This window comes from Eulemur rufifrons, chromosome 17, assembly GCF_041146395.1.
Source record: "Eulemur rufifrons isolate Redbay chromosome 17, OSU_ERuf_1, whole genome shotgun sequence".
In the NCBI taxonomy this organism is placed as follows: Eukaryota; Metazoa; Chordata; class Mammalia; order Primates; family Lemuridae; genus Eulemur; species Eulemur rufifrons.
Window position 1 is genome coordinate 39,288,298 of NC_090999.1, and position 17,454 is coordinate 39,305,751.

At 35.2% G+C, this 17,454-nt stretch overlaps 1 protein-coding gene across 1 annotated transcript in view; it reads right to left on the bottom strand.

The window, feature by feature from the left end:
• ERCC8 (ERCC excision repair 8, CSA ubiquitin ligase complex subunit) overlaps positions 1 to 17,454 on the bottom strand; it is a 55,792-nt gene that overhangs the window by 32,634 nt on the left and 5,704 nt on the right. The window contains exons 2-4 of the mRNA XM_069492309.1: positions 14,648 to 14,743; positions 8,296 to 8,397; positions 4,271 to 4,394 (exon numbers count right to left, since the gene is read on the bottom strand). Of these exons, the coding sequence (XP_069348410.1) occupies positions 4,271 to 4,394; positions 8,296 to 8,397; positions 14,648 to 14,743 (322 nt within the window). The remainder of the gene's footprint in view (positions 1 to 4,270; positions 4,395 to 8,295; positions 8,398 to 14,647; positions 14,744 to 17,454) is intronic.

The following is a 17,454-nucleotide window of genomic DNA, read 5'->3' on the forward strand; positions in this document are numbered from 1 at the left end:
TGCTCTGTTTTTCAGATGTTTTCTGCTTCATTTCTTAGTCTGTGGTCTTGCATAGCTTGATCAGCAAATGCCTCAAGGGGAAGACCAGAGCCAAGCTGTTAGGCTGATTTCTCTCCATCTCTCTTCTTTCTGTGATCTTGACCCCTTAATTTCTGGCTGTCTTGGCAGACCCACACTCCACTTTCTGTCTCTGCAGCTTTGTGAAATTGACTAAAATTCCACTTGGTTCTCTGCCTCTCAAAAGCTATTCAATACCTGCCTTTTTAGTCTCTTGCCCTACATCAAGAAATGGTAAATGCCCAAAGGGAAAAAGAGCACATGGAAAATTGAATTCCCTTCTGAAAACTTTCCTTGTCTCTAGGATCTTGTCTCTTAAGTCATAGATTCCTTGGCAGCTTTCCAAAACTGTCAACTAGATATTCTTTATGCTTTAACTACCTTTTCTCAATGGAGGTGTTGGTTTGGCTACAAGATATTCCATTATTGTCAGAAGGAGAAGTTCATGACATTCATTTAATCCTTAAAATATATTCTCATTTTCAATGACATGTATTTTATTTTTTTTAGAGACAGGGTCTCACTCTGTTACCCAGGCTGGAGTGCAATGGCATGATCCTAGCTCACTGTAACCTCAAACTCCTGGGCTCAAGCGATCCTCCTGCCTCAGGCTCACAAGTAGCTGGGACTACAGGCATGTGCTACCATGCATTGCTAACTTTCTTATTTTGTGTAGAGACAGGGTCTTGCTATCTTGCCCAAGCTGGTATTGGACACCTGGCCCAAAGCGATCCTCCCAGCAAAGTGCTGGGATTGTAGACATGAGTCACCACACTCAGCCTCTCATCCTTAAAGTACTTATTCAGCAGTTATGATACTACACATAGCACTGAATTTAATGTCTAAAACACAGTCCTTTCCTTAGGGAAGTAACAATCTAGAAAAACAGATAATACATACAGGTATGAAAGTGATATTATAAAATACTATAAGAATGGGTTGAAATAAGAATACAGAAAATAGTGCTATAATGTTAAAAAATAAAAGGATGGTTAATATGCAATCCGGAACCTGAAATCATTGATTGTGTGACAGAACTGGAAGGAACTTTAGACATCATCTAGTCTGACACTTTCATTTTATAGCTGGAGAGACCTTTGCTAATAAATTAAATGACTTACCTAAAGTAACACATCTAATAAGCAGCAGAATAGAACTAGAACTCTGGCATCACGATTCTTGGTTTAATGTAATTATAGAAAGAGATCTCACCTTAAGAGAAAGGAAAAGTTGCTCAAGGAAAGGGACTCAAGGTAGGGAACACCACACAAGCAAGATATGATCAGCAAAGGAGATCAATTTAGTTGCAGCAAATCATTTGTGTTGAAAAGAGGTAGAAACTAAGGTTGAGGGAATAGGGGGTGAAATTATGGAGAACTTAGAATGCCAGGCTGAGTTTAGACAATAGGAATCCCCAGAGATTCTGGGTAGAGACATGATGAAACTGCTCTGTAATAAGTATTAGGTTATTAAGTACGGAATGTCTGATTTCCTTAAGTACTAAGTTTGACAGTTGATATCTCTAACATTTCACTATGACACTTCTTGGTTTGTTTCTTTCTTTGTTTGAGATAGAGACTTGCTCTGTTGCCTGGAATAGAGTGCTGTGGCATCAGCATAGCTCACAGCAACCTCAAATTCCTGGGCTCAAGCCAATCCTCCTGCCTCAGCCTCCTGAGTAGCTGGGACTACAGGTGTGTACCACCAGGCCTGGCTAATTTTTTCTACTTTTAGTAGTGACAGGGTCTTGCTCTTGCTCAGGCTGGTCCTAAGCTCCTGATCTCAAGCGATCCTCCTGCCTTGGCCTTCCAGAGTGCTAGTATTACAGGCATGAGCCACCGCACCCAGCCTCGTTTTTTTTTTTTTTTTTAATTGTGAAAGTACATCTTCATCCTTTCAAATACACATTTTGGCTTGTGATTATCTTCCAAATTTTTTTTTACAGCAACTTTTGTGAAACCATGGATAAACCAAAAATTTGTGTTATTTTTGAATATGAGTTCTGTTGTGGAACCAATGTAGTGCAGACAGCTAGAAATATCACCAAAGTGCTTGGGAGTGATGTGGCTAATGAATGCACAGTATGTCCATGGCTTGAGAAGTTCTGTTCTGGTGATTTTAATCTTGAAAATGAGCCACGTAGGTGACCTGAGACCAAGGTGGATAATGAGGAGCTAAAAGCTGTAGTGGAGTAGTGGAAGAGAATCCATTTCAACCTACCTGTGAATTAGCAGTAAGGTTTGATGTTACTATTCCAACAATATTGGACCATTTGAAACAAATGGGCAAGGTAAAGAAGCTGGATAGATGGGTACCACATGAATTAAATGAGCATCAGAAGAGAAATCGTCTCGAAGCTTTCCTTCCTCTGCTGTCATGAAGTAAATGTGAACTATTTCTACACCATATTGTTACATGTGATGAAAAACAGATTCTGTTTGACAATCACAAGCATTTGGCACAATGGTTAGATAAACATGAAGTGCCGAAACACAGTCCATAACCAAATATTAATTCAAAAAAGCTAATGGTGTCTGTTTGGTGGTCCAGCACTGGTATTATCCACAATAGCTTCATGAAACCTAGTCAATCCATTACAGTGGATGTCTGCTGCAACCAGTTAGACAAAATGATGAGGATGCCTGCAATTAAGCAGCCAAAATTGGTCAATAGAGATAGGCCAATCCTCTTGCAAGAACACATGCCACAGAAAACAACGCTGCTCAAACTACACAAGCTAGACTTGGAAACTCTCCATCATCGACTGTATTCACCAGACCTTGCACCAACTGACTACCACTTTTTCCAGGCTTTGGACCACTCTTGCAGGGAAAAATATTCAATTCTCAACAAGCTGTGGAAAAAACTTTTTGAGATTTCATTGCCACTCACTCTCCAGGCTTCTTCCCTGCTGGCATAAGCAAACTACCGTTAAGATGGCAAAACTGTGTCGATAGTTTAGGCACATACTTTGATTAATCGTACTGCTTCTTGTTTGAGATATAGTAAACTAAACTTTTGATTCAAAATCAGACATTTCATGTTTAATGACCTAATAGAACTTACCATAGAAAATGTAGCAGGAAAGTAAGACCAGGAAACCAGTTAGGAGTTTTTAGTAGTCTAGATGTGCAGTCATGGCCAGGGAAGTAGAAAAGACAAGTATGAAAGTGCTTGAAGGAAGAATTGTTAAGATTTTATGACAAAATGGATATTAGGACTGATCGAGTTCAGTTTGGAATATGTTAAGTTTGAAGGGATGACACTACATTTAAACAGAAAGAAATATGGGAGACAAGTAGAAAAATACGGGAGTAGGGCTCAGAGAAAAGACTAGCACTAAAAATTTAAAAAAAAAAAAAAAAATTTTTTTTTTTTTTTTGAGACAAGAGTCTCACTCTGTTGCTCGGGCTATAGTGCCGTGGCATCAGCCTAGCTCACAGCAACCTTAAACTCCTGGGCTCAGCGATTTTCCTGCCTCAGCCTCCCAAGTAGCTGGGACTACAGGCATGTGCCACCATGCCTGGTTATTTTTTTTTTTTTTCTATTTTTAGTTGTCCGGCTAATTTTTTTCTATTTTTAGTAGAGACAGGGGTCTCACTCTTGCTCAGGCTGGCCCCGAACTCCTGCACTCATGTGATCCTCCCGCCTCGGCCTCCCAGAGTGGTAAGACTACAGGCATGAGCCACTGTGCCCAGCCCTTAGAAATTTAAATTTGATCAAATATCATAAAAACTATTATCCACTGCCCACCTTTACTAGGCTATAATATTAATAACTTTTTCCATTTAAGTTTTTAGATCAATAGGAGATAAATCCAATTTTCTACCTTAGGTCACTAGACCACAGTTTTCAAAAAGGGATTATAATATTAATAGCTAACATTTTTTAGCATTTACTATACGCTAGGCACTGTACTAGGTACTTTACATATATCAGCTCATTTATCCCTCAAGAACATTTTATAAGGTGCAATCATTATCCCAATTTACAGATAAGGAAACTGAGATACAGAAGTTTGAACATTTATCCAATGTTATACTGCTAGTTAGCAGCAGAGATAGGACATAAACTCAAGCAGTCCAGCTCTTCTTAACTACTATACTGCTTTCACATCTAACATATGTGATATCTTAGCAAATAATCACACTAAAATGGTTTAGGATTAAATTTTCCTTCATCGTACACTTTGGAAAGGTTTTAATATACTTACTTGTAATGTGTTTGTATCCCATACTTTCAGAGTTTTATCAAATGAGCTTGATGTGAACATGCCAGTGTCATGAGGATACCACTGTACAGTCTCCACACTGTATTTGTGAACATCACGATGGTCTCTACAAAACAGCAATCAAAATTTACAGATAACTGACTTACTGAGTTTCAAAACTGGTACTCTATTAAGAACAAGTCGCAGTCTCAGGTAGGATGATACGAATGGCCAAACCTAGATCACATGCCTCTGTCCTAGCTGCCCAGAAGAAAGGCAGAGAGATTGTCCAGGCATGACATTGCGATGTGGAGACCTACTTCCTACTAAGGTTCCTCAGATCTATTTCTGTTCTATATACAGCCTGGAGGGATCAGCCAGCTACACTGGACTTCTTCCATCTTGGAGGAGGCAGGGATTTGTTCTTACCGGAAGAGATACCTATTTTGGTTTTAGATTTGCTTTTCCAAATTTACTTATCCAATGATAAAACAGTATCATTCTATTAGCACCATCATTCTTAGAATTGTTGAATGCCTCACACACCTATATGATATTCCACATAATGTTCCTTCTTATCAAGGAACTTATTCTATGGCTAAAGAATGCAATGGAGGCCCATGGGATTCACGTCTTATGTAAGGCATCACACATAGAAACATGACATGTTGAAGACTCTCAGTTATAGTATCAGCTATGATACATCACTTTGTGATGGTGGTGTGCTGTCCTGAAGGATGCAGTATATGCTCTGAACCAGTGATCAACATAGCATATATGTCACCTAACTAAATCTTAATTTAAACTGGATGTTAAGAGACATTTATGAGACAATAAGGGAAATCTGAACACCGACTGGATACTTAATACAGGCAATTATTGTGTATATGAGATAATGGTACTATGGTCATGCTTATAAAAAGTCTTTATCTTTTATGGATAAAATGATATATTGTCTGAGATTTGCTTCAAAATAATCCTCAGGGTGGATGAGTGAGGGGTAGAGATGAAACAAGATTAGTTATAACTGACAGTTCTTAAAGCTGGGTGACAAGGACACAGTTCATTATACTACTCTTTACTTTTGTATATTTTAGAAATTTCCCATAATAAAATAAAGGCTATTGCAACACTATGTAGATATGATAATCATGGGTTCCAATTCCTTATAGACTAACTATAAAATTGAGTCCACAAATTGCATAATACTGCCATAGAATCACATAAAACTAGTGGGAAAATGAAAATTAGCTTGAACTGGAGCTGGATGTGGTAACTAAACAGACTTAGGATTATTCCTCTCTGGGGAGAGGATGATCACTTTTTTGGCTGTAAAGTGAACACTTGTATTAGGTTAGGCTGGATCATTTTTTAATATAGGTGTAGGTATGGGAAGAAAGGTGTATAAGGATGTTGGACAGCCAAACAGGTGAACTGAAATAGACACATGCCTTTTTCTTGGCTAATGAGCATTTATACTCCTCCTATTTCAGGGGGGGAATCCCTTTTGTTTTATTGAAAAGCAGGGCCCTGCCTCTTGTTACAGAAAGCAAAGGACTCCAGGCATTCTCTTTTCCTCTTCCTTGGCAGCAAGGGAAAGAATATGTGTCCTGGGTTTCATTAATCCTGCTTTAGACTCCAAATCTTGAGCTAGTAATGCAAACCCCAGGGAGAGATAGCCATTCTTCAAAGCTGTGGAGTTGAGAGTCCATGTTGGTGAAGCAGGGCACAAACTAAACTGTTCCTGTGATATCATCGTGATTGTGTTCTCTATCCTAGCTTCTCTTGTTTTCTGCTCATTTTCTAAGTCTCATTCTCTCATCTTCCTGACAGTTATGTGAGATAATAAATATCCTTCCAATAAATTTCTGCTTAAGACAAGCAGAATCGATTTCTATTTGCTCCTAAGAATCTTGACTTCTACAGAGATTTTTTTTCCAGTAATATTAGTGGGGTTTTTTTGTTTTTGTTTTTGAGACACAGTCTCACTCTCTCACCCCAGCTAGAGTGCAGCGGCATCATCATAGCTCACTGCAACCTCAAATTCCTGGGCTCAAGCGATCCTCCTGCCTCAGCCTCCCGAGCAGCTGGGACTACAGGCATGCACCACAACGCCTGGCTAATTTTGCCTATTTTTTGGTAGAGACGGGGTCTTACTCTTGCTCAGGCTGGTGTCAAACTCCTGACCTCAAGAAATCCTCCCACCTCAGCCTTCCAGAGTGCTAGGATTACAAGCATAAGCCACCATGCCCAGCCAGTGATGTCAGTTTTAAATAAAAAAAAATCTTTAACTTAGTGATCACAAATAAAAGCTCATTTATATTTTAAATTTTAAAACAGGACAAAATGTTATTTCATTCTCTTGTTACATATGTTCTGTTATTCACATTTAATAAGATTTTTGGTAAAGGAAAGGAAATCTTTTTAGTGCTGTAGAACACATTAAGTATACTACCAATAAATATCAGAAAATAGTCTAAAACCACATTAACTTAACAACAGGTTTTACTGAAGCTATTTTTAAAAATTACATTGTAAAATCTTCAGATGTAAAAATGCTATTATAACTCCTTTTGTAAAGATGCTTACTAAATGCCCATTTTCAAAATCAAAGCCACACTTTTAAAGATAGAGTTTGAATCCAAGAATAAAGTCATAGTGAAACAAAGACTGACACACTAAGCATTTAGTTGTACACACGGAAAAAAAAAAAACAAAAAACCACAGATAACAGTTCCTCATGGAATAATATTATGTAGCATATGGAACATATAAAAGTATAATTTTGCTGTATAACAAATTAAAATTAATGTTAAAATGTTAGCTAGGATAAAATAAGATAAAAAGGAATTAAATTAATTGACTGTCTTATACTTTATACTTTAGACTTTTCTGTTGTTTTGGTGAGAGTGGGAAGAAAGAGTAAATGGCCTAAGCCTCTTACAAAGTCAGGGTATGTGAGGCAGTAACATGTTTTGCACTAAGTTTTCTTACAACTACATCGTTTTCCATTTACACAGTGGTTTTAAAGTTTTCAACATGCTTTTTAAAAGATAAGATTTCATTTAATTGTCACAGAAACCTTATGGCAACTATAATTGTCTCTAACCCAAAATAATTTAAAGCTCAGAGAGATTAACTGATTTTCCCCATTATGTATTTCCACTGTGAAGTGCCAGAGCCAAGAAACAACAGTAAATTTCCTCACAAATATTCCATGGACTTAAGCACATATTCTAGTGCTTTCAGAACAGCTTCAATACAGAGTGATTGTTTATGTTAATGTTTACAAAGTTTTTCCTCTTGAATGCATTTTCTCAGCACTCATTTTCTCTGTTCATTCAAAAGTCTGCTCACTATCAGATCAGATATAGGTGATAAGAAAGAATTAAATGATCATTATGAAAAACTACCATGCCACAAAACATTTTATTAGAGACTTAAAAACAATTCTCACAATATTGGTAAGCTAATAAAGAACAGTCAGAGAAGTCAAGATAAGCAGAGGTATGTTTTTAAGGTAGGCATTTTTGAGCAAGTAGAGAGACAAGAGGTGTGTGTGTGTGTGTGTGTGTGTGTGTATTTGGTGAGGGAATACCAGTATATTTATTAAATTTAGTTCTTAATCTTTTTTTCCATTAATATCAGTTGAAAATCTAATTAATGGAAAAACTCATAAATGAATTTTATATTAAGTGGTACTAAAAACTATAATTAGTTACTGAGGTGTGCTATGTAGGTACAGAACAAAAAGGATATAATCAAAAGTCTTTTAATAAAATCCTTTTGATAGTCAATACCACAGTTGTTTTGGGGAAGTCACATGTTATATACCTGTTTTAGGAAGTCACACCTATACTTGAATTTTAGTTATTATTTTCAAGAAAGTATCAAGGGATATCCATGTAAATATATCAATTGAACAATTTGCTTTAGCCATTCATATGACTGCTATTTTCATGTTTTGCATTGGATGTAAAAAATATTCAACTGTTTACAAATTCATGAATTACATTTTTCATACATACCTGCCAATGGAACACACTGCCTTACATGTGTAATAAGGTTGTCTGCTGGAGTTCTCAAGGTCATAAAGCACAATCACACCATCTGAACCACCTGATAACATACTGACAATAAAAAAGTTCACATTAATTTATTATTTTATGTAGTCCATTTATTTATAATTGCAAATTTCTGAAAATTGATTTGCAAATACCCAAATGTATTAAGGCCATAAATGCAGAGGTAATCTGTATTTATCATTAACACAGACTTCAATAAACTTTCTTAATATTTATAGAAGAATGAAAATAGAAAAATTCAATCTATGGTCATTTAGTTTACTGTCATGATTCTGAAATGAAAGGATGGTAGAAACAATATGGCAAAATATATTTCTTAAGAAAGTAAAATATTACAAAGTTAAATGTCCTAATTATAACTGTTACAAATGAAAATGAAATTAGACCAGCTATTACTGATATTAGCTATCTGACTCTGGGCAGGTTATAGCACCTACTTAAGCCTTCCAACATTTGTTTAAAAAAGAAAAGGGACATTTTCACCTAAATAACAAAGTTGATGTGATGTTAAAAGTACAAAGTTCCTTTTACAGTACCTGGCAAAAAACAGGAGATCAATAAATGTCAGATTTCTTCCCTCTTTTATGAATGCATTCACTCAATTCATTCAACTTTAACTTAGCACCTACAATACCTTAGGCACTCTGCTATACAACTATGAACAAGACAGACACATGATTCCTGTCTTTGTGAGGTTTACAATCTAGTAAGGAAAATAAGAAATATACATAATCACATAAACTATTAGTTATAATTGGGATCATCATAACAATAACTTATTTTTTTATTCTAGTTTGGGGATTCAGGGACAGTTTCCCTGATTGTAATATTTACGCTGGTATATAAAGGAGGAATCAGCCAGACAGGTTTGGAACTGAAAGAAGGAATGTGTTGCTGGAATAGCATGGAAGGGAAAGAGTGGTGAGACATGAGAGACCACCAAGGGCTAGACCACTGAAAGCCTTACTTTTGAAGGTAAAAGACGGTGTGAAAAAATAAACAATATAATTTTTGGAAACAATTATTTATCTACTCCCAAACTGGTCTATCACATTGGTAAAACCTATAAAACTATTCTATTTAAAAGCTTTGTAAAAATTTCTAAAAAGTAAAAACATATAAGCATATACACTAAAGCTATATACATTAATTGAATTTAATAAAAAAAACCTTGTAAACATTATTCTTGGCACTTCATATACTTTAATCAGTTTCTTAACTATATCTGTCTTTAAGACTGTTACTTGTAGTTTTTGAATAATATGCTTTTCAATATGATCTTATTGGGTTTTTTTCCATACAATTGCCTGAAATCACCTTTGAATTTAAAGCGTTGCCACCTTTAATTGACTTCCCTGAAAGCCATAATATAAAATTTAGAAAACAATAGGTGATGAGAAACATGGTAAGTTTATAGCAAATTCTGCAAAATGGAAAATAGTCTTGATTCTCTTTTCTCATATTGAAATGTACAAATATTTCAGATTAAATATTTTCAATGTTTCTGTCTTTTTTAACTCCATTCAGAGTACCTTTCTTTGGCAATTTTTTTTTCACAAGATAAAACTCTCTTCAAACAAATTCTCTATTTTATGTCTCTTTTGGATGTTACACCAAATTTAAATTTACAAAATGTTAGACATTCTGAATTCTATTCCATTACCTCAAAGTAACTCATTATCATGACTTTTACAGTAATCATTGTCCGGGGGATGGACACACTTGAAGCTCTGACTCGGGTGGGGCAAAGGCAATATATGTAACCTAAACATTTGTAACCCCAGAATATGCTGAAATAAAAAAAAAAAAAATTAAAAAAAAAAAAGACAAGCATATTCACAGGGCCTAGCAGAAAGTGAGTGCTCAAGAAACACTGAGGACTGGAGATAGAATAGAATATTAATAGCTTACAATAAAATATTTTCATTTTCAAAAAAATGTATCCATGAATACCAGAATTTGTTTTAAAAAAAATTTAATGTCTTCTCCCTTTAATTTATAGGTCCCTCCTCCCTTTCTTCCTCTCTCCCTCCTCTACTTTTTCCCTTTCTCCAAATTTATTTGTTGCAGAAACCAGATCATTTGTTCTACAATTTCCAGCCTGGATTCTGGTGACTATTTACGTGCTAAAATTTAAAATGACCTTTGTCACTGCTCTCTTTATTATGATGTGATATCAGCAGACAAACCAATACCTAGGTCTATAAATTTATATACATATAAAGTATTACTATTTGCTAATATTGCTCACCATCAATCCTTACGTTGCTGTCTCTCTAGTTATTCTGGTTGTCTGATTTCATTCTCTGGTAGATTCCTAAAGAAGGGCTAATGAGAACAATATTACCTGAATTCCTGTGTTATTGACAATTTGTCCTTTTATACTTGAAAATCAGTTTGGTTGGATATAAAATCCTTGGCTCAAATTTTATTTCCTTGAGCATCTGAGATGAGAAATTTCCTTTCTTTGGGTACAAAGCCCAAAAGTCGTAGTCTGATGACAATATGATTTTTTCCCCTTGTATGAAGTTTCAGATCTTACTTTTTATTTACTTTTTTAAGGAACATAAGCCAAAGTTTTTATTTGTTCACTTCTTGCATTTGAAGTACTCTTGGATGACACCCTTGGCCTGAGATTCTTTGCCATAGTCCTTAACTACTACCCAACTGCAACCAATCACCTTATGGCTCTGTCAATTTTATAAAGGCCTACACACTCCGCTAGTGTCTTGTTGTCATCAACCTTAATTAGGTTGATTTGGTGTTCAGCACAAAGGGCCTCCACCAACTTAAATTACACGGGCTCATCACAGTTGGTTGCAAGCACAAGCAGATGGACTTGGAGCCTAAGGCTTTGGTAGCTTCGCTGAATTCCACGTGCAAGGCCATTGCGGATGAGGGCAGTCTTCAGCACCTCTTGTAAAGCAGTATTAACATCCATTACACCTCCAGCAGCAATGCCTTCCTCGGCCATGGTGGTGGGTTAGGGGTGAAGCCGAATCTTGAACACACCCGGGCCTCCACCTCTGTGCAACTCAGCGGCAGGGAAAGAGTTTCAGATCTTATTTATTCTATGAAAGTTTTCTTGAATTATTGTTCAAATATTCATTATGTTCTCTTGCTTTGGTTTTCTTCTCTGGAAACTTCTTTCATATGTACGCTGGATCAACTTTGCCTGTATTTTACATATGCAATTTCCTTTTGAATCCTTGTCCTCTCTTCATTTCTTTTTGATTTTAAAATTTTCTTGCTTTTCACTTTCTATTTCTAAGTCATTACCTCTTATATTTATTTGCTTGTGTTCCTTATGCTTTAGTCTTCATTTCTGGAACATTTTTTATTTCTAATTTTTTCTTGAGTCTGATCATCTCATTGCTGAGTTTTTCCAATTTCAACTTATATATTGTTCTTTCATTTGTGGTATCTTTATAAAATGAATTTTAGCTAGTTTTAAAGTATTAGGTTAGAGTTTTCATCTGTTTTATAGATATTTTTCTGGCATGACTTCATTGTCTGCAGTGGCATTATTCTGCTTCTTATTTTCTTTGTTCTTACAATAATTTTGTATGGATTTTGACCTTAATCCTATGTTTTACTCATTTTTATGTAAATTAAGTTTCTTAAACTTTTAGAATGGAGGCTTGATTTAGAATAATGGTTAAATTTTATATTTTTAGAACATCTTCTCCCCTTAAAATTTTTTTTTCTGAGGTAAGATGTTCAAAACGTGGCAGTTTACCAGAGATTTCCTGGTCTGTTCACCTCTCAAATTTTATCTCGGACATTTTTTCCTTTGTTTCTATTGTCTCTGTACTGCTCAGTTTGAATTCTATTTCAAGAAGCTCCTCCTCAGTGTAGGGTTCTGTCCTGGAGGAGAGCTTTGACGAGCTGGTTCTTTAGAGGGAAATTAGGACCCAGACTGCTCCTTCTGGTCTTCCTGTGGACCACTTGAACGTACCTACAATTGGAGTATGACATCCTCTCCTAGTTTCAGCTGCTGCTGCTTTTTTTTTCTTTTTCTTTTTTTTAAGAGATGGGATCTTGCTATGTTGCTCAGGCTGGTCTAGAACTCCTGGGCTCAAGTGGTCCTCCTTGCCTCAGCCTCCTAAGTAGCTCAGACTATAGGCATGCAGCTAGCTTCAGCTTCTGTAGTCTAACTGGCTAGCTAAGATTTCAAACAACCTGTTATTATTTTGGACTTATGAGGTATATCAGATGCCCTATCACATTTTATTGCCTCCTCTGGCATAAATGCTGATACCATATAGATCTTGTAGTTATCAGTGGTTTCTTCCCACTTTATTCATATTTTAGGGTTTGTGGGGGTACTTCATGACTGACCTGGTTTTGTTATAAGTGTTATGTACATTGGTTTTTGATTTTACCATCTTCAGTTTCTTTATGTGTTTTAATGGGGGATTTGAGAAACTTTAAAAACTACACTGATATTGTTATCTTACCAGAATCGCCCCCAAACTGAAGTTTTCAGCAGTACATTCACTGAATAGTTAGATTAAAAGATTTTCATCTGATTTTGAACAAAATATAATTAAATGTAGAGCAGTGCTATTTAATCTGCCTCTCCATGACAAGATAAAGAGCTTGTGCCAAAACCAAACACATCTTTCTTCATTGAAAAAGTCTTGCTACAAACAAATCTTAGCTCCTTTAAACTATATGCTTAGTGATGTAGTCGATTTACATTCTGGTACAAACTCCTTATCTTTGTTGTGAACCAATTACAAACAGTTCATGAACTAGCAGCGTGTGCTGTTTTATAGACTTGTTTTAAAATAAATTCAATACCAGTTTGAAGAACAATTAGGTTAACTTAAAAGTAGTTCTTCAAAGGCTCAAACAGGTCTAAAATCCAATTGATCATGGGCAGCAAAGACTGCAAATAATGCCATGCTTAGTTTTATTTTTGTAATATTCAACATTAGCTTTATTACAAAATTTTTGTAGTTCAGTTACTCTAATTGTATATATAGAGAAATACTTGCTAATTTTAAAAACTACAACTTTTCTTTTGATTGATAAAATGGGCACAGTTGTGAGTTATAAGTGTACTGCAACCAATTCCACAAACACTTTTGCTTTATACTTTAACTTTGTGAAGTATTGTTTTTCTTACCATGTATATGTATCATCAATAGAAAACAAACAATTATTTCTAAAGTCAGACTTTTCAACTGAATTTAAATAGTATTTACAATCATGTCAGATGCCTTGACTTTGTTAGAATGGCTTCCAAAAGCTTTCCTTTGATTCCATTAGTTAACTAACTTACTTTATATTTGTTTTTTGTTTTTTTGTTTTTTTTATTTCATCTTGTTATGGGGGATACAGAATTGCAGGTTACATACATTGCTCCTGTACTGCCTTTCCCCCCAAGTCAGAGCTCCAGGCGTGTCTGTTCCCCAGGTCGTGTGCGTTGCACCCATCATGTAGGTATATATCCCTCCCTTCCCCACGCCCCCCTTCCCGAGTCAGCACCTTCAAGTGTTACCATTCCCCAAACGGTGCGCAATGCACTCATTGTGTAGGCATACCCCCATCCCCTCCCCCACCCCCCACCTCAGTCTGATATCTGATTGGTGTCGTTCCCAGATTTGTATTTAGGTGATGATCAGGGCTTACTTTATATTTGAAGTATCTGATGACACTGATGTTATCTAACCGTGAGGTTACTAGTTTGTATTTAGAGTGAACATATTAAGAGATATATGGCTTCATGTTTTTATATAGACAAGAAAACTTGGTATTAAACATGAGTGAAATTAATTCAGAAGACATAAAAGAAAATTCAAGCTTCAGAGAGTGATATGCAAATGTACCTTCTGTAGTTACACCTGTTAAAATGTAATTTTCAGATAGTCTTTTGGAAATAAAGACATTAGAAATAAATGCTTCCTTACTAGATTTGTATATTCTGCTTTCCACACTGGTTTTCAGTGATACCACTACAGCTCTTATGGCGGATGGTAAATATTAACAGGTATTTTGACCAAGTTACACATACATTGATTTTTTTTTTTAAGGAAAATCAGCACTTAATTTTCCATCACATGTACACTTACCTTTTTATTTCTCTCTTTGCTATTAATATTTATTTGGCAACATTTTGTAGGTCTGATGTTCTGTATTTATTTGTAATAATACCAGATTGAAAAATGCTATATTTTAGGATTTTTACTAATTCTAATGAAACTTCTACATAATTAATCTAAAAAAGCAGGATTTTACTGTATCTTACATAGAAAGAAAAATGATTGTATAAGTATAATGAACTTACTATCTTCCTTCAACAGGTTCAATGTCAAGGGTGTTAACTCCACTGCCATGGATTCTTTCAACATCTCTGTCTTTGTTTAACTCCAGTCCCAATACTCTTTAAGAAAAATATAAAAATTAAAAGGGGAAAAAGAAAGAAAAAAATTCATAAGAAAGTAATTTAACATAAGAAAAACTCCTATTTCACTAAGATTACATATAGTGCAAAAATCACAGATAATGCTTAAACATTTTACCATACATCAAAAGTATTTATAGATTTTTAAAGACTTTATATATTAATAAAATTTTAAAACATCAACAGTAGTAACAGTTAAATGGAAAAATTTTTACCTGAAGCATTATATTAAATTATATTTAAAGAATTTATTTTATTAAGTTTTTAAAAAGATACTTAGAGACTGAAACAAATTTTCATGAAAAGTTATTCTGATAAACTTAACTGAGGACATCTAGTGGACAAAAGCTTAAATGACAGGATTTTTTTTTTTTAAATTCCCTGAAGTGTTTCTTAAAAGACTTAGGTGGAAATAAAAAATGAGTATGCTCAATTCAACAATTAAGCATATTCAAATAAATTCAATGAAATATTTATCAATACAAATGATTAACAAGTACTCTCACAAACTAAGACAAATGACTATAATTCAGCTACCTTTTTGAAATTGTTAGTTTTCTTTGTGGCCAAGAACAATTTTGGTAAATGTATCATTAACTTATAAAAAAGTACATTCTCCATTTAGGGGATGTAAAGTCATATATATGTATTTAATATAGTTTGTCCTTTATTCATTTCCCCTGTATATATGTATATATTTATTTTCGAACTACTACATCAGTACCATTCTGGAAAAGAAACCAGTGTCAAATTATCCTTACAATTTGCCTTTATCTTTAACTGTTCTGTTTGCATACATGTTTATTACATTAATTATTCTTCATTAATTGTGCTTTATATAAGGCCCTTCTTTAAAATGTTTTGTGCTTTTATCCTTAAATCTCACCTTATCTAATATTTGTACTTATGTCTACATTTTCAACCATTTGATATCTTTTTATACTTTAATTTTTAAACTATTTAAAAATATTGTAACCTAAAGTATTTCTGAGAACCAGCTTTTAGTCTTATTTTATTTTAAAATGAATCTATGCTTCTTCTTCTTTTTTTTTTGAGACAGAGTCTCACTCTGTTGCCTGGGCTAGAGTGCCGTGGTGTCAGCCTAGTTCACAGCAACCTCAAACTCCTGAGCTCAAGCAATCGTACTGCCTCAGCCTCCCAAGTAGCTGGGACTACAGGCATACGCCATCATGCCCGGCTATTTTTTCTATATATTTTTAGTTGTCCGGTTAATTTCTTTCTATTTTTTAGTAGAGACGGGGTCTCGCTCTTGCTCAGGCTGGTCTTGAACTCCTGACCTGGAGCGATCCTTCCACCTCAGCCTCCCAGAGTGCTAGGATTATAGGCGTGAGCCACGGCGCCTGGCCTATCTATGCTTCTTGATGGGAGAAATCAGTCTGTTCACCCTTGGTGTGAAATCTGATATACTTGGTATTATTTATTTATTTAAAGCCATGCTTTCTTCTTTTACCTTTATTTTTGCTAGTTCAATGAAGTTGCTATTTATTCCCCCCTTGTTAATTTAGAAATATCTAAAAAAAAATCTTTATTTAGTAGCCATATTACATATCTCCAGCTTGTTTATTATATATTTAGATTTAACCATATATACAATGCCATGTTCATAGCTCTCCTGTTTCTTTCCTCTTCATCTTTTATTAGGTCATTAAATATGAAATGTTTGATTTCCAATCAAAACTATAATTTATTATATCTCAGACAAGAAGCAGTACAATTAATCAAAGTATGTGCCTAAACTATCATCACAATTTTGCCATCTTAACAGTAGATTGTTTATGCCAGCAGTGAAGAAGCCTGGAGAGCAAGTGGTGGTGAAATCACAAAAAGTGCCTTCCACAGCTTGTGGAGAATTGAATATTTTTTCCTTGCAAGAAGTGGTACAAAGCCTGGAAAAAGTGGCAGTCAGTTGGTGCAAGGTCTGGTGAATACTATGGATGATAGAGAGTTTCCAAGTTCAGCTTCTGTAGTTTGAGCAGCGTTGTTTGTGTGACCTGTGGTAGAATGCTATCTTGCAAAAGGATTGGCCTGTCTCTATTGACCAATCTTGGCTGCTTAATCACAAGCATCCTCATTATTTAGTCCAATTGGTTGCATTAAATATCCACTGTAATTGACTGACCAGGTTTCATGAAGCTGTAGCAGATAATACCAGCATTGGACCACCAAACAGACAACATTATGGATGAATATTAGGTTTTGGACTGTGTTTCGGCAATTCATCTTTATCCAATCATTGTGCTGAACACTTGTGATTGTCAAAAAGAATTCATTTTCATCACACATAACAATATGGTATAGAAATGGTTTGCCTTTATGTCATCACAGCAAAGAAAGGCAGAGATGATTTCTCTTCTGATACTTGTTTAATTCATGTGGAACCCATCTATCCAGCTTCTTTACCTTGCCCATTTGTTTCAAATGGTCCAATATTGTTGGAATAGTAATGTCAAACCTTACTGCTAATTCATGCATAGGTTGAGATGGATTCGCTTCCACTACAGCTTTCAGCTCCTCATTATCCACCTTTGTCTCAGGTCACTCATGTGGCTCATTTTCAAGATTAAACTCACCAGAATGGAACTTCACAAACCATAGACATACTGTGCATTCATTAGCCACATCCTTCCCAAATACTTCGTTGATATTTTGAGCTGTCTGCACTGCACTGG